At 42.9% G+C, this 25,479-nt stretch overlaps 1 protein-coding gene across 2 annotated transcripts in view; it reads left to right on the plus strand.

The window, feature by feature from the left end:
- NPRL2 (NPR2 like, GATOR1 complex subunit) overlaps nt 1-25,479 on the plus strand; it is a 141,454-nt gene that overhangs the window by 86,010 nt on the left and 29,965 nt on the right. For both annotated transcript variants that reach the window (XM_085625157.1, XM_085625158.1), the window contains exon 7: nt 14,032-14,129. In XM_085625157.1, coding sequence (XP_085481283.1) covers nt 14,032-14,129 — 98 coding nt within the window. The remainder of the gene's footprint in view (nt 1-14,031; nt 14,130-25,479) is intronic.

Consider the following 25,479-nt stretch of genomic DNA (forward strand, 5'->3'; position numbering starts at 1 on the left):
GCCACACCCTTTCTGGCCGCTAACTTGTTTAGCTTTCACAGTTTTTATACACTATAGAGGCACATGCGGTCTATAGCCAATAGGCACGTCCCAATTCTGTGCAGCACATGGATAGGCTGTGGTGACCCCAGGGCTGCAATCCTAGCCTGCCAGACACATTACGAGTCTGTCCCGCTCATCCTTAACTGCCTGTGTCTGTTTAGCCATCGGAATAGCTGCAAAAGCTTCTGAGTCCCGGAGGAAAGAGGGATAAGGTAAGATCTGTTTGTCCAGTGTGTTTGTCTTGTTTTCTTTGCTTCCTTGCTGCTCGCACCTCTGAGAGGAAGTGTGCACATCTGCCCTCTTCCTTCCCTCACCCAACCACTTGGTCCACTGCTCTCTACCCGGGACCGCTGCTTCCTGTCCTGACTGGCACCATCCGAAGCACTTGTCTCCGCTCTCCTCCCTGACTGAATGTTATATGTGAAGTTGATATATATGTTATATATGAACTTTTATAGTGCAACAAATCACCCCCACGGGGGTATCTCGGCGCTGTGGCGAAATCCAAGTAAAGTGTAAAACTGTCAGAATGGTACTATCAGTGGCTAATAACCAGCAACAAATGGCGGGAGCAGTTAAAACTGTTGTGAAACTCAAAACAATCATACAGTCAATTACAGTGCCATAATTCTACTTGTAATTTATTGGTACATACAGGTAAATCGCATAGGTGTTTAATTTATTTATTTAAATATTCTTTTTTATTTTACTTATACATATTAGCAATACTTGAAGGAAAACCATATTCCAATGCAGTAGTGCCATTGAGTGAGTAAAAATATTAGGTGCGTGCACAAGTTATGTTCCTGTGATCTTTATGGGCAATTTGTGCATTAAATGAAGGTGTGGTACCCCTCTAAGATGAATGCCGCTATCTACCATATGCGGATCGGAAGAACACTAGGGAGTGTGGCCATCTTCTGTGTCTACTTGATGCTGCAGCTGACTCTACCGCTGTGGGTTTGGGTTCTGGTTGTCTGCAACATACTGCTTCACCGGGTGTGTACGGACTGGAGTCCGGACAGGGCCAGTGCCGAGGGACTCAGGATGGAGTTCGCCGAGTTCATCAAGATCCCAATGGTGAATAACGTGTGTAGGAAGGTGGAATCTGACTGCATGATTACCCCCACTTTTTGCCTGGTATTTTGCTGGTTTTCGACTTTGTTTGACTGGGATCCTGCTAATCAGGATCCCAGTCTATCTGCTTTCTCCCTAAAATGGATTGCATGTACTTTAGGTACACCACAGATTGGATTCTGGGGTACCCTTATAAGTCCCTAGTATAGGGTATACTATATACCCAAGGCATAGGTACCCTAGAGGCCTCTCAGGGGTTGCAGCATGTATTATGCCATACAAAATGACACCACAGGTCTGCTACAGCAGCCCGTGTAAGGTGGTGTATGCACCCCTTACTTAGATATATGTTCCCTATGTCTATCCATATCACTGCACATATAAACCTATCAGTCACCCCTATGGCAGGCCTTATCAATCCTGAAGGCAGGGTGCTGGGTTTTATGTGAGAGGGTGCCCATGCATTAGCAGAGCCCCTCTGCAGCCTTCGGAACCTTTATTCCGGGGTTGTTTGTGATGCAGCCAAACCATATACTCTTAAGTGCATTTTATCCTTGCGGTAAATGCTAACTTTAGAATGGCTGCATGGAAACATGTCGTGTTTGGCGTCAAACACCTTGGAATCATACCTCCCCTCCAGTAACTGGCAGGGGAGGTATGATTCCACCCTACGAGAGGGAGAAACATGACTTCACCGGTACACCCGGTACCAGCTTCACAGAACCCTGGCATCACAAAATGGTTGCTGCCAGCCACAGACACGAGTCTGCCCTCCTGCTGCTGGACGAAACTTCGGCAGGGGAGGCTGGACAATAGGTTTCCCGTCACAGGGAGGTGTAACCACCTCCCAGACAGGCTTTAGTGTATTGGGGCTGAATCGGTGCACTCCCAAGAGTGCTTTGATGTCTGCACTGGGGGCACATTTGGTGTTCCTGTGCATAGTCCAGCTCAAACCGGTTGCAGGGGCTACCAGCACCTGCTCTGGCGCGAAACTGGACAAAGGACATGGGTGTAGCCCCCCCTCTGTCCAGACCCTCCCATAGGTGGGTCCCCAGAGTTTGTCCCACCCCTTTCTTGGGTATAAAGTAGGAACCCCTGGCTACAGGACTTCAGATTTACCTGGACGAAACTCTGCTACAGAATTCCAGAACTACTACTATCTACACGACGGATGACCGAAGAATCTCCATTGGAGTAAAGGAATTACTCCCCTGGAAGGCAGGCACCAAAGACGCATCTGTCCGGTTTGCAACTACTCAGCTCCTGAAGGACTCCAAAGACTTTGCAAAACAGGAGGTGGGTTTCCAAGCTTCCCCGAGGCCGACCCGTGCTCTTAGCAATCCTGAGATCCAAAGCCCTCGTGGGGACCATGCAACCCGAACCCCTGGACACCGTGCACATTTGCAGCAGCATATGCTTCTTGGCGATCCCGGAGGCTGTGCTTTGGACTACTTGTAGTCCAGACCCCGAGCAGTGATTCCACCGAAGATTACTGGCCTGCACTCCTCGAGTGTCCCGTGGGCTGGTATTTAGTGGTTCCTCTCGAGTTCCCTTTGCGATCCCTTGTCCGTCGACTTGTGGGTCCCTGAGAAGGGTACTTTGACTTTCAACTGGCTTACCTGGTTGCTCCAGACGTGCCCTAACTCTCCATCACTTGGGGAGTCCACAGGACATTGCTGGTCCACACCGAAGCCGTTTTACTCTCACTGTGTGGGTTGCCGTTTCCAAGGCTTGTTGGTCTCCAATCTGGACACCGACCCCCCCAGCACTCGACATCCTTCGTAGGACAGCTCGCCTGCAGACGGTGGTCATCGTCGACGCCTCCTGGTCCCTGTGGCAGTAGAGTCAAGCTTCACCTCATCGCACCTGAAACACCGGACACCGGCGAGCATTCGTCTATCGTGCCACTGGTCACTGGCAAGTGACCCTGACTCTGTCCCCTCTGCTTTCAGGTCCGTCTCATCCTCGATCCAGGCTTGGATCGCGCTGGACACTTTTCCTTTCCACTGCAGCAGCACTTTGCAGCAACTCTCCATTGGAAACGACGAAGATTCCCAACACCATTTGACACCTTTGCACCCGGCTTCCCTGGGTTAGGTAACACGAGTACTCCAGTGCTCACGTGGGTGCTGGCCTTAGAACCTTCTAAGTCTAAAAGGGTTTGCTCCAAGTCCTCTCCTAAGTGTCCTTAATCTTTGAACTTCCAACCGTGAGTTTCCCATTGGATTGTACGGAGCTCTCGGCTGTGTTCTCACACTGCACGCGTCCCCCGTGGGTCCCCTGTGTCACTACCTTGGGTGGTTCCTTGGGGTCCCAGCGATTCTACGTGCTCTAGGCACGGTGTCTAGTCAAGTCGTGGTTCTTATACCATTTTCTTAATATATGGTTTGGTCTCCCACCTGTGGCCCATTGTATATTGTGCTATTTACTGTCGTTTTAGAACTGTAATATTGTGTGCCTTGCTCTCTAATCACATAAAGAGGTTAGTAGAGAGTGTTTAGTAATAAATACATATATTTTATATATATACCTTGTGTGGTTCTCCTTTCATTTGGTCATTCAAGAGGTTATAATATGGTAAACCAAGCTGCTTTACGTTCCTTCGAGATTTAGCCTGAAGGCTGCTCTCCATAGCTACCACTAGGATAGCTTTCAATAAAGGTTATCTTAAACCTAATCATCACTAAGGGTTGTTTGGACTGGTGCAAGGTGCCCACTATAACTAGTGGACAGCATATACCAGGCCAACTTCTCACAACGTGCAGCTGCAGCAGCCCTTCCACCTGTCTGTAGAGGGAACCTTGTGCTTGACTGCCCACCACCTCTTCCTATCCTCCAGGCAGAACAAGACCAAGGAGCTACATGCCAACCTCAACTCCATGTTCATCATACTTCATAAACAAAGTATCTGTTACTAACCTGTATCTTAGAAATACGTTAATGTTCACCACTGTATCCTGGAAATTGTGTAAAGTTACTATATACGGATTCGGTAATGATGTTCCAATGCATCCTCCACTCCACTGTTGAATTGAAGTAGCCTGTGTGTGCTTAGTGCTAGGGTAAGTTCACTATTACTCTGCTACTTTGCCAACCAACATGATACTGCATGGATGCCAGGAGCCGAGTAATAGTGAACTTACCCATGATACCGGAGGGCACAGTTCAAACGAGGGCGATGTACTGAATTGGACAGCACTGCTGCAATTTTCCACTATCAATACAAGCCTGGAAGTTGATAATAAGTCCTTATGAAGTCCACTGAAGCTGCACGAAACGCGTTGGCTGCTTGGCTGTTTTTATTATGAATGAATAATAAGAGACTGGATAATAACAAATATTTGACGGATCAAAATATTTTATGACTTTGAGTTGGTGGTGCAACCCACATTTGTGACAAATCTATTATTGGTCTTGGAGACTGCTCTCTGGAAACGGCAGGAGCGGTGGAGGTGCACGTCGTCAGAGTAAAATACTCAAAGCATTGGACTCTTTGTGGGGGATTTTTGTTTTTGAGGGAGGTGCGTCACATACACACCGAAGTGTGTATGTCAGACTTGCTGTTTCAGGTTTGGTACAGTTGTGCCACTCTCATGTTTACCTGTGGATGAAAAGTTATTGGCTTCTGTTGACTCCGTCTGAGCCGAACTAAGATTAAAGAAGCTATATTAAATGTGTTAACGCTGAAACAACACCTCTAAGTACAGGCAAGGACTTCTCTTTAATAATCCCTTATAAGGTCCTAAAGGTGAGACCTGTTGCTATGCCAGAGCTTGTTTTCTAAAGGTAACGTGTTGATACACCAAGAGCCTCACTTTCAGGTATCTCATTCGAGTGTAAACAAGAGTTTGCACCCAAATTGGGCTTTCAAAAATTACGGCAGTCATGGGATTCCTCAGTATAATTTGCACCTGGTAAAACCTGCCAGAATTCAAACAGGGAAAAATAAATAATTCAGGGATACCACATCTTTGAATGGAGAAAATCAAGCAGTCTTGCCTTGTTATCTCCCATATTGAGGTGTGGAACGTGGAATGACGTGGTAATAGTTTATCAAGTCAATACAGCCTGAGCGAAATAGGTATTTTCTGGGAACAATATCACTGCACCAAAAGACAGTAATGACTCGTAATGAGCCCCCAGGTGTTCGGACTATATGCCTGTACCTCTTGCAATCTCTTGAGTGGGTTATCACAGACCCTAAGTGATCAAACCAATGAGTGAGCCTTCGATGCTTTTTGTATCAGAATATTGTGGCTATGTATCTGTTAAACAGTGTTATCACCTCTAGGGGTTAATATGGGATGCAAGGAAAGTAGTCATTTGTGGGGATACTTCTTTATGTATGAGCTCTATACCCCATGTTATGGGCGCACCCGCGTAAACCTTCATTAGCTAACTTTTAAAAGAGGGATACCTGTAAATACCTTGTCATCTATTGCAGGATATTAAGTCTAGGATTCTGTTAAAGATGACACTAATTTGTATTTAACTTGAATCAATTAAGAAAGGGTTTGAAAGCGGGGTTTTATCACTAAGTAAAGCTTTAACTGAGGGGTTATTTTAATCTATTTTTGAACACAGGTAAGAAACTTGTTAGATTTATCTAGGTGTAGTGCTCTATAATCTGGGAGGAGATCCAGAAAGAGGGTGAATATTTTATTTTGTTTCCGGGGTCTTGAGGCCAAGTGTATTATTTCTCTAAAACTCACAGACCCAACATTTTTAATTTGGCAGATATCCGAAGCCATTAAACATAAGGTTCAACCGGCCATTGTTAAAGCCCGAAAAACTTATTATGAAACTATCAGGAAGGCAAAGAGACTGTGGGAGGAAAGTCATTGGCAGGATTTAAAGGCCGCTGCCTTACAAAAAGACTGAACTCCCTTCTGGAGTCTCATTAATGTCCGGTCCAAGGGAAGAGCTGACCCAATCCCCAATCATATAACGGGGAGTCAATGGCACCAGCACTTCTCTGATCTTTACTCTTTTGGGGAAAAAATGGCTCCAGAGAACCTGACCCCGGTAATTGAGAACTTGGTACCCCTGGAGATAGAGGCCGCGTTTGGTCTATCAGAGGTCCTCTCTGCAATCAATATGATTGCCCCAGGAAAAGCAGCAGGACCTGATGGCCTCCCTGGCGATCTCTTGCTACACGACAAAGACCTATGGGCAGAATTCATTCTACGCATTTTAAATAATTTAGCTTTGGGATGCCCAGTCCCGGATTCTTGGAAGGGGGCGGAGGTGGTGGCCATTTATAAGAAAGGGGATAGGGGGGACCCTGCCAACTACAGACCGATTAGTTTAATCGATGTCCTACAAAAAGTGGTCGGCAGAGTCCTCCTCACTAGAATCAAGACCTGGATAGGTGAGGAGGGTATCCTGAGCCATTTTCAAGCCGGTTTCAGGGAGGGGGTTGGCACCATTGACCAGGTCTTCAGATTTTGCACCATTCATTGGAAATCTGTAATTATTGAAAAAGGCAGCCTGTATTTGGCTTTTATTGATTTAAAAACGGCCTTTGACCTGGTCCCACGATTACAGCTGTGGCAGGTCCTGTATGACTTGGGCATCCCCCCCCTAATCTTGGACCTCCTCAAACGCCTTCACGAAGGGAATTTTGCTAAAGTCCGATGGGGGCATCAGGGACAGCTCACAGTGAGGATTACCGTCGAGAAAGGAGTACGCCAGGGCTGTGTTTTAGCCCCGACCCTGTTCTCTCTCTTTATAAATGGGGTGGCAGACCACTTGAGAGAGGACACGGTCGATGCACCAACCCTGTGCGGGGAAAAAACACCCACCCTGCTCTTTGCTGACGACACTCTGTTGATATCTAAAAGCCCTATGGGCCTACAAAGATTGCTCTCCCGCTTCTCCCATTTTTGTGACACCAGGGGCTTGAAAATAAACACTTCTAAAACCAAGCTAATGGCACTATCACCCTCTAGAAATTTTAGGAATAATATTAAGCTTAACGACACTATTCTTGAGCTAGTTGAGGCTTTTGATTACCTTGGAGTCAGGGTAAACAATAAGCTAAAATGGGCTCCCCATCTATCGAAAATGCTTCTTGCCCATAAGAGAGCCTCAGGGGCAATAGCGAAACACCAGAGACTCTCTTACACCAGGCCCATTGCTGCGGCAGTTAAGGTCTATGAGGGGAAGGCAATGCCAGCTGCCCTATACGGGGCGGAACTGTGGGGGTTCGAAAACCTAACAGAGCTGCTTAGATCTGAGAATAAGTTCTTCAGAGACTTACTGTCGCTCCCTCTGTCTACCCCACTAGTTCCTCTCCGTTATGATCTTGGCAGACAAAACATTAGCAATGTAGCCAGGCTGCGCCCATTACTATACTGGGCAAGGCTCCGGAGAACCCCTGAACTCCTCCACTATGCATCTGCCCTCGACGAGCTAATAAAACTTGGAGCTGAGCGTAAGATCCCTTGGGTATCAAATTTGAAAAAGGAGCTCCAGAAGATAGGTCTGGAAGAGGCCTGGGTAACCCAGCTCCCCCTACCCAAATCTGTGATAAAGAAGGCTTACTGGGAATGGGTTATGACTAATACCCTAAGAAATCAGGGAGGTGAGCTAACTTTGAATTTCCTGGATGTGAAACCTGCACCTAGCATGGAACCCTTTCTTGACATTATTGAATCTCCTGAAGATAGGTCCCTTTATCTCAAGATGAGATATGGTACACTCCCACTCTTCGAGTTTCAATCTAGATGGAGCACGGCACCCGTAAGTCCGAAAGGCTGTCCCGGTTGTGCCTCGCCCTTGGAGTCTACTGGTCACTTTCTGTTTGCATGCAAAGCATACCGGCAACCAAGAGCGAGATGGTTGACACCGGTTTGTAAAAATATGGGGACCAGGTCTGCCAGGGTGGCATTGCGTATCTTGATCTATGACACATCAGTCCCTAGTGTCATCTGTGGGACTGCTAAATACCTGGGCTGGGCCTGGAGGATTAGACGCAAGCTCCTTAAGGTGCAACAATTTTAAGATATAAACTTATCCCTGTTGCCCATAAAGAATACCATTGCCAAAGGTACTGACAAATGGGGGTCTTTGTTTACACTGTATATGCATATTTATTGCCATTTTTTACTGCTTTTAATTGTATAAGGTTCAAAGCATATAGTTGTAGTGGGTTTTTAAAACTGTTTTTATATTTATTGTACCAAACTTTTATGATATTTTTGTAATATATCGAATAAAGTAACTACAACAACAATTTGGCTTGGAGTTGGTTTGGAGTATTGAGCTTCAAAGATGATGCGAAGAATTGTACAGCTTTTACTGGTAATAGTTGTAGTGATTTGAGCATCAGAGATATACGGTCACTCTTCTGGATTTTAAAGATAAGCCTTCCCCTGTCATTTAAAGCTGCTTTCCATGTTGCAAAAATTTGGAGCGAGCCGATGGGAAACTTCAGATAAGGAAGGTGAAAAGTAGCAGTGAACTTCTATGTACTTCCTATATTTTGAACAGGAATATTGGTCACTGTCCTGATTAACAAATTGGAGTGAAGCATGAGCTGATCCTCCTCAGTCCATTGAGTGGAATATATAAGAAAGGTGTATAAGGTACCGACGTTGGTGCATGATTAAATACAAGGACCGTCTCCTGGAGGGATGCAGAAGCACAGAGTTCTGACCTTTGGGCCTAATGGCATAATAAGGTACGTAGGGAGGGCTTACATAGCTTCACGTATTATTGCAAATGGATTAACACAACTATGCTGTTCGACATCTAGTTATAACTTAGGTAGGATTTCGATTAGGTGTTGGGGAAGTTTGATTAAATATGATGGGGCTTATCTAACCTTTTCCTTAATATGCATAATAATTGCTGATTTGTTTATAATATTTACAATCATTCTGGTACTTAAGGTTGGGGGATGAATAGTATATAATAAATGATCAGTACCAAACACTGTATTCTGATGTTGGGATTTGGATGGGGCTAAATATGCCATTTGCACATAAGAGATTCTCAGATGGGCTTTTGCTGACTGCAAACACTTGTCTACACAAGCATAGCTCAGAAGAGATGAAGTGAGCGACATCTGCCAGTTTTCTTTTTCTCCAAAAAGGTCACATTTTTCTTTTGAGGCATTAGGAATTCTACTGGGTGTGACTCCAGAAATGTGAGGTTAATACAACTTTAGTTCCTTTGTTGGAACTTGTTACAGACAGCTTTAGCTGTTAGAAGCACTTTTTTCATTAATATTTAAAAAAGAAGTATAAAGAAGTATAGAGCGTGAGTGGGTTTAGGGTTGGGTCTCTCCAGCTATTGACTTCTGTGTCTTTGCATGGTTTCCCACTGCTTGGCTATGCTGTCCGTTTAGGCCATGCCATTTTAAGGATGGTTTATATTGCCCCATTTGATGATGAGCACAAGCAATTCTTTTGCTAAATGCAGATGCAGCACGTATTTTGGTATGTTATGCAAATTTGTAGGGTATACTGGTGCTGAGAAGGTGTGTGTATACCTCACCTAGGGCCTAGTGGAAATACTCGAAAAGCTAGGTCTTAAGCTTCTTGCAGAATTCAAGTAGTAAGGAAGAGGCTCTTGTGTGTAGTGGGAGGTCGTCCCATGCTGTAGGTGCAATGTAGGAAAAGACTTTACCGCCAGATCTGGATTTCCTTATGCAAACGATGTGTGCTAGTAGGAGTCCGGACAAGCGGAGATGTCTGAAAGGCTTTTGAAAGCAGATGCGATTGTTGAGGTATGTTGGGTCAGTGTTAAGTAATGCCTTGAAACCGTGGGTGAAGGGATAGAATTGTGCTTGTTTGTGAACTGGGAGCCATTGGAGTTCCTTCAGGTGTGGTGTGATATGAGGGCAGCATGGGAGGTTAAGGGTGATTCTGGACGCCAAGATTTGAATAGTCTGCAGCCTTCTATTGAGTTTATTGTTGATCTCGGCATAGAGGGCATTCCCATTGTCCAGCTTGCTTGTGACCAGGGCATGCATGACGGTTTTCGGGCTGCTGATTGAGAGCCATATGGAAATGTTCCTCAGCATCTTCAAGGTATAGAAGCATGAGGAGATGATGGCATTAACTTCGCCGCTCATTTTTGAGTTTGCTATTGATGATGATCCAGCGGTTCTTGGCATGGATGGTGGTGTCGGTCCTAGCTCTGTTGGCCTCCAGATGGTATCTTATGGTGATGTACTCTTCACGAAGATCTGTATTTTGGTCTTGTTGGACTTTAGACATTGGTCTTCATTCTGTGTGATTTCAGCCATGCAAGCATTGAACTTTATCAGGGTACTGGGCATCATGTCCATGAGGGAGATAATGAGTTGCGTGTTATCGGCGTAGGATAGGATGCTGATGTTTTAAGAGCGGATGATACTGGTTAGAGAGATCATGTGTGCGTTGGAGAGTCGGGCCCAGGGATGATCCTTGTGAAACTCCACAGATGAGGTTGCGGACATCCCAAGTGTGCGTTGCCAGGCTGACTGACCTGGTCATTTCAGTCAGGAAGGAGCAGATCCATCGGAGTGTGTGTCATTGGATTCCAATGTCGTGCAGGTGTTGAATAAGGTTGGGTTGGGAGACTGTGTCAAATGCTGCAGAGAGGCCAAGAAGGAAAAGGGCCACGATGTCTCCAGAGTTACACGGATGCCATGTGTGGAGGCAATGAGGGCAGTTTCCATGCTTAAGCTGGGTCTGAAACCGGACTGAGTGGTATTGAAAAGTTGGTGGTCGTTGAAGAATTAGGTGAGGTATCTATCGAAGTCTTTGGCCGGGAATGGTAGCAGGGAGATTGGTCTGTAGTTGCTGTATGTTGAAGGGTCCACATAGCATTCCTCCAGTAAAGGGAGGACATTTGCATGTTTCCAAACATCTGGGATGGTCGCGGAAGAGGTAAAGGCGTTCAGAATGAGTGTGAGCATGGTGCTGATAGGTTGTAGTCCTCTGGAGTAGGTGTGGTGGGAGCAGGAGTCCAGTGGGGCCCCTGAATGGATGGGCTTCATGTGGGTGGCGGTTTCTTCTGAGGTGATGACCAGAAAGAATTTAATTTAGACATAGATTAAATTGCGGGTTGTGTACATACAGCTGGAAAGAGAGTCCAGAACTCCAAGTAACATTACCTTTCCATATACATTTACAGTGGATTTTGTGCCGTTTGGTCCTAAGATTCCATAATTGCATTTTTCAGTGTATCACAACTTTGCTTGATCAGACGCTAAATGTTTATCATCATCATCCTTAGAATTATGTAGTACCTAAGGTAGTGTTGGCAAGCAAGCTCCTACAACAGCACAGCGACAGAAGACATGCAGCTCTTAATACAACTGTGTCTTCAGTGCTTTCCTAAATGGGGGACTCTGCACTGTTATATGCAGATAATCTGGAACGTTACTTGATTGTGCGGGATACAGTCGGCCCTTCAATGCCCAAACCTTTTATGATAAGTGTTTTGTTAGAACATTATTTGTTTTCCACTCCATCCTTTATTGTTGGTAGGGAAGGACAACTGTCTTTAAATTCTCTGGTGTATCACTCTTAATTGCCTTGTGCAAAGCTAATACTGTGTCCTTTAATGTTCCTTGGCTGACAGACAAATGCACCTACCTGCAGTCGGATTAATATGCACATCATAGGTGATGTTGTTATCTTCTGCAACAGCAGAGTTCGTAACAACTTGGAGTTTACGATATTCTTTATTGTTCCAGTATTCCACCTTCAACCAATTATAGCCCTTTGCACATCCACCCTGTTGGTCTTAGTTAAAACTGGCTCAGCATTGCTTAATAACTGAAAGGCATAGGTGGTAGCTTTCACAACCGTGTTGAGACCCTTACAGGTGAGTAGTTGCGCTTTATAAACCTTGATTGATTGATTGATTGACTAACTATTGTCATAGAGGAGTCAAAAAAATCATATTGCTTATTTGCACTTCTTTGTACAGTTCTGAGCTCTTTTCAGCAAGTTTGAATGACGCCAATAGTAACACCGTTGTATTCTGTCAGAAATGCTGTTGATCGCGCCATTGTCAGCCACCCTGTCTTCAAACGAATGTTAGACAATGTTGTCTGGATAATTATGGAGTGGCACAATTTGCACAAATAAATAATTGAGTGACCAAACATTAACTTTAAATGACAGGGTGATGGGTGCGAGCCCTCCAGTCCTCTAAATTGAACTGGGCAGGCTGATCCTCATTGCTTCCCTGATCTTCTCCTGGGCATGCTGTTCCACCAGTAATGCTAAAAAAAAGTCCACGCCCCCTCTCTCCAAGGCCCCTACCACTTCTTGCAACCTCTAAAGCAAAGTGCTGTGGCAAAGCATGCAAACGTCTCTGTCAGGTACAGTACCATCAGTAGAGCCAGACACCTTCCTTTTTTTGTTCTAAAAATCAATTTTTGCACGTTCTTGATAACTGTCATTGGTTCATTAAAGGCACTCATGATGGAGGAATTGGATTACATATAAATAACTTTTTATTCCAGCTGTTGCTAATTTGACTCTTCCTTAAAGAGAAAGATGAAGATCCATCTCATTTCGAGTAAATTAATCTGAGGCATTAATGACTGTGACTTCTAGTTGTCGCAGTGCAGTATTGTCCAGTTGAATTTGGATTGCAAGAACGCATGCTGATTGCATGCAGGTTAGCAGCATCTCTGCAACACAGAGTGATAATCTAAATGTATGCCTATATGCATCTAGCCCCCCACTTTTATATTCCCACTAAAAGGCACTTGTCTGAGCTAGCATTTGTGTCAGATTACTTGATGGTTTGACATGGATTTAGAGGAATATCTCTCGTGTATCCATGAATCTGACCTAGGTTGGTGGTGGTTGAAATTCATAACCTACTGATGATTTATTTAGATGGCCTGTGGAATAGTTGGTGTTTTTGTCCATTTTCCATTGCTCTGGATAATCTTCTACACAGGACCAAGTATATCCCAATTATCCCAAACGAACACTCTTATCACCACCCACCTCCACATAGAAGCTAAGGACTAAAAAACAATGTATCTGGACGACCTCTTTAGTAGCTTTAGTACACACTGGCTGATGATCTGTTGGAGCATGTACTTCTGTGGTGGACCTGTGTTCCTTTCCATTCAGTCATGCGCGTGCAGCAGTACTTAAATCAATGCATTGAACTCTCAGTGGAGAGGGATTCAGTTCAAGCTGTATGCTCCTTAAAAATCACTTATTCAGGACGATTCTGAAGTTCTGCTTCTCCGTGTTTTATTAGACTAAAGCTGGCTCAAATGGTAAAACAATTTTCAAGTCTAACTTTAATGTCTGTCCTGCAAAACCTCGATATGCACACTCTTACCCCCATTCACAGCTAGTCCAACGTTTGTTCTAAAGCTTGTATTCGAGTATAGTCGTCCTTAACAGCTAGTATCTCTTTACCATCACTATGAATACCACAGCCATGGCTGGGACTTATTCATCATCTGGACAGCCATAGCTCCTACATTATCTCCAAAGTAAGCTCACTTGCGTTTGTCTTAAAGCCAGTTACCTTCCATCAACTCTCACAACCACCCTTCCAAGACCATCCCTTCCAAAGTCCGTTACGCCACACCATCCGTCAACAACGTTTACAGCAAACTGTGATAAATAGCGTTTTATCTGACCCTTCAAATCACACTTCAGTTGTAAATGACAAGCTTATCCAAGTTAAGGACAATTGGTGCCTTTAAACCATTCACCCTTGACTTTGTTGCTGTATAGTAATCCCACAATCTTCCCTTTAGCCAATGCTCTCACACCCTTCACCAATGTTGCTTTATAAATCCCTTACAACTGTGGTTCTTGGACGTTCTTCCACAGTAACTCACCAAGTTACCCATATTATGTTTTCCTACCTTGTTCTATTCTTCATGTTTATCTTCTTAAAAATAGTCAAGATGTTCTCTGTTTTTCTCAGATTTTACCGTATATTGATGGATTTCGACACATTCAGAAAATTGCAGCTGAAGCAGATGTAGAACTGAATCTGGTTCGGATAGCCACGCAGAACCTTCTGTGAGTACAGAAGCCTTGTAAAAGTTGGCAAGTGAGGTGTGCAGTGAGTGAGAGGAATAATAAAACAGAAAGCAGAGTGTTCAATGATAAATGTGAGTTTTATTAAAGTCTGGTTATTTTTGATGCAATATAGATCTGCAGTGCCTTTGAGCCTCTAAGAATTTTATGATGCAGTCATCTAATTGGTAACATTGGTTTTCTTTTACATAAAGGTGGAAACATCTGGGTGAGAAGTAGTGCTCAAAATTACAGTTATCGGATATGCCAAGTGGGTAAAACTAATGGTGTCTGAATCAGATGTACAGAACAACTCAAATACTTAACAGTAGATCAACACTAGAGCTCAAACAAATTGGCAGGCGATCTCGCAAGCTTTTTTCACAGATATGAGTATTGATAGCGCAAGGAGAGGAGAGAAGGAACAGTACTTATATCAGGGATTAATGTGCGTTGAAGGCTCCTGTTCCCTGGTTGCTGTGGAACTGTTTGTTTAAAAAGGTAGAGTATTTAGGTCATGGATGTGCCAAGGACAATGGAGCAAGGAGGTCGTCTCTTGAAATGTTCTATTTGCCATCAATCCCAAGCATAGCATGAACAAGTAAATCTTACCCCGGTTTCAACTGGAACCACATGTTTTAACAACTTAGTTACTGCTTTATTACCAATCTGTCCCCATTGGAATGACATTGTATCCAGTGGCTTCCTTCTTTCAATTATCTGCTAGACAGTCAGCCAGAATTTCCTGAGAAATTATTACAGTATCAATAACATTAGTGGCTGCAGTTGACATCAGCTCTTCAAATGATCAGGTGATAAGCTTACTTTTTTGTTTTTTGTATCACAGCTTTTTAATACAAGTCTCACAGATACTTTCTCTATTGTCTTCCCTATGGAGGATGTAGATAAGCAGGCTACTAACAATTATCATCATAGCCGATCCTGAGTAAGTAATGCCACCCAATCCAGTTAACAAAAGACACACAATTGATGGACGGAATGCAGAACAAATCAAAACATTCACCCCCAGTCAAGAGATCTGGGTTAAATCCATCATTCTTTTGCTCACCATGCCACCCCAGTTTAGACCTGGCCATATGCAAATCAGTCTTGACCCTGTGCCTCATGGGAACAGTCCAGCCCGAACTGCCGAGCCAGGTCCTCCCTGGACCGGAAACAAGCATCCTAGGACGAGTTTCGGGGTTTCACCCCTCTTCAGCCAGGATAGCTTGAATTCAGTGGCACAGTGAGCCCGGGACCCACGTCTGGGCATACCCGGTGCACTTAGGGCGAGAAAGAAAAAGACACACAATTGATGGACGGAATGCAGAACAAATCAAAATATTCACCCCCAGTCAAGAGATCTGAGTTAAATCCATCATTCTTTTGCTCACCATGCCACCCCAGTTTAGACCTGGCCATATGCAAATCAGTCTTGACCTTGTGCCTCATGGGAACAGTCCAGCCCGAACTGCCAAGCCAGGTCCTCCTAGGACCGGTTTCGGGGTTTCACCCCTCTTCAGCCAGGATAGCTTGAATCCAGTGGCACAGTGAGCCCGGGACCCACATCTGGGCATACCCGGTGCACTTAGGGCGAGAAAGCAAAAGACACACAATTGATGAACGGAATGCAGAACAAATCAAAACATTCACCTCCAATCAAGAGATCTGGGTTAAATCCATCATTCTTTTGCTCACCATGCCACCCCAGTTTAGACCTGGCCATATGCAAATCGGTCTTGACCCTGTGCCTCATGGGAACAGTCCAGCCCGAACTGCCAAGCCAGGTCCTCCCTGGACCGGAAACAAGCATCCTAGGACCGGTTTCTGGGTTTCACTCCTCTTCAGCCAGGATAGCTTGAATCCAGTGGCACAGTGAGCCCGGGACCCACGTCTGGGCATACCCGGCGCACTTAGTGCGAGAAAGCAAAAGACACACAATTGATGGACGGAATGCAGAACAAATCAAAACATTCACCCCCAGTCAAGGGATCTGGGTTAAATCCATCATTCTTTTGCTCACCATGACACCCCAGTTTAGACCTGGCCCAATCCAGTTAGCATAAAGTGCTAGGATACCCTTCTGAGTTTCAGTGCTGAACCCAATCACATAATTGCGTGGTCTCTTCAGTATCCCCATACTGCGTTAGTCAAGTAACAAAATGGTGTGGTATCTGGGTTCCGTTATTTAACAATGAACTCAATTCATTGGTGTGTATTTTGTGAGCAAAGCTAGCAATTTTGGCTCTTTCCTTATTTTAATTTGAAATCCTCGACTGATAGGACATCTTAAGCCATTCCATTTTCTCTATGTTGATCTGTAAACGGCCAAAGGATGATCTTCAAATCCATTGTGTCTGTCTTATCTGCTGTGTATTTCATGAAGTGAACACAATTCCAAACTTTGAATCTGAATGTAGGTAATTTTATCCCAGTTCCCACTGGTTCGTTTGTAGACATTGTATGTTCCCTGGAGGGCTAGGGTCACCTAGGACCATACTTTTGCTAAATGCCCAATTAGTCATGATGTACTAATAGTGATAAAACATGTAAATAACCCCAGTATTCTTGGTAGCCATTTGTTTAGTAGATCTCAAACTGCTTTCTTTAGATAGGGTTATTTGTTAACCTTTTGACTCCTACATTTTAGAGCTGTAGGTGGTAGCCTCGTGGAAAAAGTGCTCACTCCCTAGGAGGTCTCTCTTGCTATGGTGGTGGTGGATAGAATCCTCCCTAACATCCAGAAAAAAGTTTGTATTCTTCATCTGGTCAGATCTAAATGCAGACTTAAACCTTAGATGAGTTTTGAGCACTTGTTAATTTAGCATACAGCTCCGGCAGAATGGCTCAAGGATCCCGAAAGACGCGGTTTTGGTATATGTATTATGATTATATTAAAATGTTTAATTTCGTGCGTTCTAGACCCCAATTAATGCAGCAGAGAGCTTTACGTACAGGTTCAAAAACAGATGCCAAAACATCCTTTCAAGAACAGAACGTGTGACCTAACAGAAATTAAAAAGTGAGGAGAATCCAAAAACAAGAATAACAGAAACTTAAATACCAAGGATGTGTAACACATATTGCATTGATAGTAGTAGTATTGAATTTCTAGTGTTATGAAGGCCATAGAGAGTGTGCAATTTCTGATATAAGCCGTCGTCCAGATGAACATTTACTCTCAGCTGCTGTCTAGTCAACATCTCTCGCACCCATAGCAGGGGTGTTTTACTTGCTTTTGTTGCAATGGCTGCTGGAGCATTTGCCTCTGTAGTGATGGGAAGAAGGATTTGCCTTAGATACATGGTTCATGGAAGGAAGTTTCCCCTCCAGCCAGGGTCACTCATTTGTATGTTGTGTTGTATTGTGACATATCTATAACCCATTGCCACTTCTTGGCAAGGCTCCAAAGCTCTCTCCAGCTGGTCTAGTAGGTGGTTACCAAATCTTCCAGTATCCTCTATTAGTGTTATGTTTTGGTGTCATGTTTTGGTGCCATGCTTAAAGCTGTGCTGCAAGTCATTGCATTTTATGCATGAAGAATTTTGAGGGATACATTTCCAGGCAGTGCATACAAACCAATATATTTGGGATTAACTGTATCAAGTTTTGGGAGGATCCAAGTACCACAACTGGGGTGTAAGCAATGGGAAATAGCTTCCCAGTGCGGTTTTATTGGGTGTGGACAAATGAGCAATAGAGGTATACAAATTCTGGAGGTACTGTTAATCCACCAATTAAAATGCTAATTTGAGCGAACTAAGATTCAATAGAAGGCCGATCTTCGGGAGGCACTTTCAAGACGCCAGAGAAAAATCCACCTTGGAGCAATAGAATTCCAAAACCCTAGAGATGCTTTTAATCCGCCAGATAAAACTCCCCCGCAATATATATATATATATATATATATATATATATATATATATATATATATATATATATATATATATATATATATATATGAGCCGAGAAGGTCACCTACAAAAACGGGGTGCCTGAGTAAATTTTATAAGATTTGAGGTCCCTGGATAAAGTATTACGACCTTGACTTGATGAATGATGGAGGTGCGACCCCACCGTTCCAGGCTTAGTGTCCCACCGTCTCTGTATGACTGTGGCTACCTCTCTGGCTGACTCACTGTACCTACCTGTGAAATTTGTAACTGCTAAAATTGTGCTGCTGCTCCTCCGCACTACTGTTTGTATTGTTGTTGGTTCGAGTTTGCACCCTTTTTGTTGTTTATGTATAAAATCAAATCTTTTTTTTTTTTTAAAGTCTATGAAAAAATTGAAAACGGAAGACCTCTTCAGTATTTTCCTGCTCTACATTGGAAATGAGCTCACTAAACAGTTCAAGTAGGAAAGTAGATTTCAGATGCTGGCATTCATTGTCCTTTGAGACACACCGTCCAGACAAATTAATATCCTATTATTATGCACTTTAGCAGAAATTGGGTTAATGGTGTTTCTTCCTGAAGTCCAGATCAATTTATAGGTCTAGGCACTTGATTCAAAGGCAGATGAGTTGCTGCAAAAAATTTAAAAGGTTATTGAAAGTGCAAAATCTGTTGGTGCTTTACAGCAACATTGGCTATACCTCCAAAGGACACTGAACGACTCCTGGCAAAAGGGCATACAAAACCGTATCGGGGTCTTCAGGTTTCTCAACAACAAATTCAACAGTAGTCTCAGTGCCCCAGATATATAAAAGTGATTTATGGAGACTACTCCGGATCTAAAACCAAAGGGCATCGAGACAGTGTCTTCTGTCACCAAGCAGTGAGTCCTTATTTCCTCCCCTGGCCATAGAACTCTTATCGGAAGGAGAGCAATGTAATTTCCCCAACAGTTTGAGGAAATAAACTGTGATCGGTGGGCACTCACAGCATTCAGATATGGGTACGGAATCCGTTTAAAAACAAAATACCAATTCAACATCTACCAGTGGAAGACAGGAATACAAAAACTCAGTTGCCAATGCAGGTATGAGTTGAATTATTGGTTAGTAAAGGAGACATGAGGAAACAATGCTACCCCATTTGGGGGAAAGAAGTATACTCTTAACTACTTCACGATCTCCGAGACGGATGGCACATTGCTCCCCATCCTGGACCTACGCAATCTGAACTGGTATGTACACACACTCCACTTTAGGACAGTACACTGGCAAGAAGTCATTTCTCTGCAACAGCTGAGAGACTGCATGATTTAAAGAATGCATCGTTAGATATTTGTGGTAGCTGGAGAACAGGTTCAGTTCATAGTAAACATGTGAGATTAAGTCTGCTCTTAGACTGTTTAAGAAATTGATTTGGTGGCAGCTCATTAGAAATCCCCTTCATTTTTTTATAATTAGAATATATATATCAGGTTTTATAAAATAATAAAATATACCAATGGTAAATAGGCTGTTTTTACAAGTGACCTGTAAATCCAGTGGACTAGTAACAGGAGTCACCGGGCCCATCAGAATTCTAAGGTTTTTTTTTTCAAATTGAGATTTTGGCTGCTGGAAGTAGTACAATCTCGATATCAAACTCCTGAGGAAAACATGCAGCAAATATCGCGGTAACACCAATTCTCCTTCAGATTAAATAACTTCCACTTTTTGTTTAAAACCTCAAATACTTGTTGCATTCCAATTCTAAATAGCACTGCATTCACCAACTGGCATGGAACCAGTGGGTACCTTAAGGGTTTATACCGTATATCAAGTAGCTAATGCCTGAGAGAGTAATCTACTGTCAAACAATGCGCTGCATTCTGCAGGTTCGGCAAAGCTTCTAGTGACAGATACTTAGTTGTCATAGAATGCATACCAACACAACTTATAGAGAGTTATAGCATTCTGCAGACTAGTTAGAGTGACACATTTGGATAATATATGTATAGGAGCCTCTGGCTGTCAACTACAGAGATTACATTTCCCTTGCTATTTAATGTCAAGCACTTCTTCATTCGTAAAAGGCCAGGTCCCCAAATCTGTAGAGAATGTGGGTTGCTTTGACCCTAAATGTAGTTTCAGCTGAAAGTAGAACTTGTGTCCCTTAAACATGGGAAACACCAAACATCGGTCAGTTTCCCAGATGCACAAAATGCCTCCAGATACCCACACCTCAATAGATAGATTAGTCAGGGACATTTGCAAATGCTTTTCACCCTTCACCTCTTGCTCCATATGTAGTTAGAAAGGTGGAGCAGGCCCCATTGACAATTATGCTGATTGTTTTAACATGGGCTTGGCAAGCATAGTTGTCCCATCTCGTGGAAATGTACCTCCATCCATTCACGAAATGGCCAGCTCATTTCAATTTGCATAGTAAACAAGCCTACGCAGTATTACATCAAATCCAATCACAGAAATGATCTATTAGGAACCAAAATCTCAAGATTTGGCAACATGCAGTTTCCTTAGGAGTGCATAAGTATTCTGAAAGAAGCAGGCAACTTAATCACTAATGTCTATTTTGCTAACAAATGCTAAGGCTTGCCAACAACTTTATTACACATAGTATTCATTCACTTCTTGCTTCTGTACGGGATGATATATAATGCACGTTGAGTCTGTAGAAATCCAAATTCACATACACACCCATATATGACCTTTTGGTGGTAGTTGCAGCTTATTTATAAATCATACAACTAATTTCAAAGTGTTGAGTAGATTGAGCATACATAAAAGGTCTGAAGAGATTTACTCTACTTAGATGACTTCCGGCACCTATGTGACAGGGGTGTGGAATTTAATAAAATATCTACTTGTCCATGGGGCAGGTTGCTTCATAAATCTACTTGTCCTGTAACAAAATCCACCTGTCCCTTTGGTGCCATGTAGTGTGGCGACATACTATGGCAGCAATCTCATTATATAAGAGCTCTGATATAGCCACTCTGATTATGCCAGGGCTCATACCATAGTAGTGTTTGAATACTTTTTAATTCCCTTCTTTTGCCTTGTTTCCGCAGAGCTGCATACTGGGGCTGAAGGTAGTGGGTAAGCAATAGTTTCAGGGTTAGAGTGCCCTTTTGAGTCTGTGCAAAGCTTCTAACTTGCATGTTTTAAGGGTTTTCAACAACTCTTCTCTAATCTTTTCCCATACTGAGAAATGTTGGAAATTTACTCCTGACAATGGCAGACGTAAACCTTCTTCCAGAGTTGGGAAAAACGTGATTGGAAGGAAAGTGAACTTGCAAATACTCAGATTTTCGCATGAGCAAATCTACACTTGCATATTTGCTTATGCTAAAATGCAGTTCACAAATATTTTCTAGGAGTACTATTTCCTGTCCTACCTCTGTAAATTCTTGAGAATTCACAAAAACCGGATGGCTGCACTCAATTCAAGGACATATACCATGGGTGTACTTTTAAGACTTTCTTCAATAATTGGGCCCCTGATTTGGTCTGACGTTGACCATGACCTTTTGCGTTTATTACAATTCTATCTCTCTTTGTATTGGCTGGCTTCACTGTGTGAGTGACAGCATTCTGCACTTTCAGAAGGAGCATATCAGCACACAGAGTTTTAATCAGTGCAAGTAACTACAGTGGCAGTGTGTGCTTTTTGAGACCAAAAACTATTTTTGATTTTGCCAATGTTTGTTATAATGATAAGGGCCCGCAGCTCCCACACCAATAAGGTTTTACAAAAACCATACCAAAACAATTCACACATTGACAAAACTGAAAGCTGACTACCCATTTCAGACCTACTGCCTTTGCAAATGCTTGTTTATTTTTATTTCCCATAATCTTATTGAAACTGGTTGAACTGATTTTCCATTATGAATCTTTTTGGGAAATACTAGCATGCACCAACACATGTTAGTAAATGAAGCTGCAAAGAAATGGTACCTGAAATTTTACAGTAGTTTAGAGAAATGTTTTTTTCCTGCTTTCCTTTTTTTATGAACATTTTATTTTGAAAGCAAAGAATCATCAATCTTGCTTTCAAGCTTCTGCAAATATTCGCATCAAATCAGAGAGCATTCTGGAAGCATTAGACATAGCCTCATATTGCTAAACTTTGAAAACATGTACATATTTTTATACTGGAACCACTGTCAGTGCAGTCAGAGCTTACAACATTTACTGTGAGTGCTCACCCTAATAATAAAGGCTTTCAATTAATGAACCATAAATACAAGTTGGAACAGCATTAACATATAGGCAAAAATATTACCTTAACTGCAGACAGTGCCCTTCCCTGATCGATAGTGTGGTACTGCAAACTGGCAGCCAAAGGGATTGTGCTGCAGGGGGTTGGGCCTACTTGTCCCAAGGACAAAATATACATGAAACCTTGTTGCCCTTGACCCCAAACAATAGGTCCTGGGCGTCTGACTATAGGAATTCCACACCCCTGTGTGAGATTTACATGTGAAACACACCCTAAGGCCCCTTTCTTGTAAACCAGTGTGTTTTCTGCAATTCTAAAGAACTGTCATTTGTATAGACTTTGTCTACTAAAGAACTCTACCTGCAAGATTGTAAAGACAGGGTACTGTTCTGTTTTCAGGTGTCATTTCACCTTAATCTATACATCTACCAACATTGTTTACTTATCCTAAAACCTTCTGCGAAGTGTGTGTGCACAGTATATGGTAGAAGAGCCCTTTCCTGCTACAATGATTACATGAGTCCATGCATCTGACGTGCCCACCTTCCCCGGGTTTAGTGGTAGAAGAGACATCAATTTATTACACGAGAACACAAATAACACAGACATAAATCATCATTTGAAATAATTGACATAATGTGAGAAAGCGTTATCTGTGCTTGGGAGCATTTGATCTCAAGGAACATGATCATGAATCACTCTAATCATCCTTGAAGATGAAAAAAAGGACTTCGAAAAAAACACAAGGGGTAATAATCTGAACCCAAATGTAGATAGCAGGAGAGTGCCCAGCATATACATCTGCAACACCACAACCTGCAAACTGATGATTATTGGAAAGTACCATTTTCCTTATGGAGTTCCTTACTTTCTAGCTGTGTTGTCCACGTGTTTCTTTCCCACTTTTGAGAGGGCTGGCTTGGGAGTTTGTGTGTATTGTTCCACTGTGGTCAGACAGGACTAGTCAAGAAACGATTCCTGCATGGACTGAGGTTTGTAAAGAAGCACATTCACAGTTGTGTGCACACACCACTACAGGGCATCTTTGATCTATGTGTGTTTTTTATTGCACACTTAAGGTGGGGGAGGAGAGCAACAGGGTCTATATTACGACAGCTGAATGAATTTTGCATGGCACTGCTAGTAGTGTCCTCTCCCGGCGTACAGCAAAAATGGTGCCCCTAAAAAAACATGCACATCATTGCTCTTCATTGGACATCCACTGCAAGTGAGGGTGTGGTAAATGCTGTGGATAAAACAGAACACTGTTTTAGGAGTAACGCTCTCCATGCACAGCTGTTATTGCATGAGGGTATGTGGATATAGATCTTTTTGGAGAGTACTCAAGGTCCCTTTCATATCTTGAGAAAAGGTAAATTGTAACTAGACTGCTTAAAACAGGCCCAGTGATGCATCTTTCCCAAAACACGTGGTGGTCAGAAAGATCAGGAGTTACAAGCCAGTATGGGCCTCATCGCTTCAGTTTGGCCATGCTATTTCCTTCATAAAGATTTTTTTTAATACATATTTTGAACCCTATAATAGACACATCAAGTTTGCCCTTTTTTAGGTGTCACCTACAGACCGCTGTTAGGTGTCTTATTGTGAAAGACATCTTGTAGACAATACCAAATCCTTACAGTGGGATTAGAGTCCGCCCATTGCTTACCATTGGTTGGCTCTTTATTTGCTTGCTTCTTATTTAATGGCTTGCCTTTCTCTTCTTGTCCTTACCCACAGCCTCTTTACCATTCTTTTGATTGACTTTCTTGTATCCTTTCGCCGCTCACATTTTGAAAAACATTTCTATTTTTTTCTCGAAGCACTCCTCTAAGGTGCATGTGTTTTCTAGCACCCTCCCTCATATGCAGCTTCCCCTGAAATACACAACTGGCATTCCGTATTACTCCCCACAGACCATTTTCTCTCTCTCTCTAGAGTGCAGCTTTTTCCATTTGATAACCTCCCTCACCCTGTGCCTCCATGGTTCTTTATTACCCCTCCCCTTTCCTGGGATTTTATTTAAAACATGTATATTTAATCCCTCTGTGGCCACTGCCTCTTAGTTGCTACCCACCGCTGATGGTCCTTAAAAAAATCTTTCCTTTTTCTTTTTTTTTACTTTTACAATTTTTGGAGGGCCCAGCACCACCCGTTTGCTGCTGGGCTACTCAAGTTTCAGAAAATTATTTTTTAATGTATCACTCCAAGTGGCGTCTGCCATCTTGGATCAGTAAATACAAAAATAAATAAAATGGCGCCTCCCTCATTCAGTATGTGTGGTGATGCATGCACGTGTATACCTCATCTCACGAGCACGCAGCTGCATGACATTATTGCCTGTGCTCATCCAAGCATCAAGTAATCACGTTTTTTTCTTTTCTTTTTGCCTTTACTACATAGCATCAGCAAAAAATATTTTACTAGTAAAGCATTGGGAAAGCCAATAGGTCACAAAGGCACGACCTATTGGCTTTGCCAATGCGTGTTTTAAAAGCGAAGGGTGCTTCACCTCAAGGCTAGAATACCTCAGTATCCAGAGCTGCCTCTAAGAGGTTTGGACTGAAAACACTAGACATCTTTGTGAAGCACAGGATGGTATCCGTGGCTTGAGGGCAGATAAGTACAGAAAAGATTTGAAGGATCATTGGTTTCTCTGTATATAATTGGGCATTTTATGAGAGTCCTTGACATGCTGTTTCTTCTTTTAGGTTACTAACTTCTGCTGTAGTACACTGTTCTTCAGCGTTGAGTTGGGTTTTCGAGCATTAATGTGGCTAAATTGAGCTCAAATTAATAGGTGTCATTTAAATTCATTATTTTGAAAACGATCTTTCGGGTTTCAGTGTCTTTAGGGTGGAAGGCCCATGAGCTCTGCAAGTCTCCTCAAATAATGTATTTACACTTTTCAACTGGACAGGTTAGTGCTGATATTTAGTTTGTACATTTAGCTTAAATATTTTCATTATTGCTTTATTTTTTAATTGAGTCTCTGTTAGTGCTTTTGCCAGTGCCTAATCTTTCCAATTTGAAGAAGGAAGCTGCATAACCTGAATGTAAAATGATAGGTGCATTCATACCGTGGGCATATCAGCAATATGTTGATCTTAATGCCAGAGTGGATGTCAGGATCCTCAAAACATTATTGCAGAAACTCTAATCTGGCACTGTTTTTATCCTAGCTACACTAGCTGCAGTGGGGCACTGCTTTGATAGTTGATTCATGTTTTTGG

Source organism: Triturus cristatus, chromosome 9, assembly GCF_964204655.1.
Source record: "Triturus cristatus chromosome 9, aTriCri1.1, whole genome shotgun sequence".
Classification (NCBI taxonomy): Eukaryota; Metazoa; Chordata; class Amphibia; order Caudata; family Salamandridae; genus Triturus; species Triturus cristatus.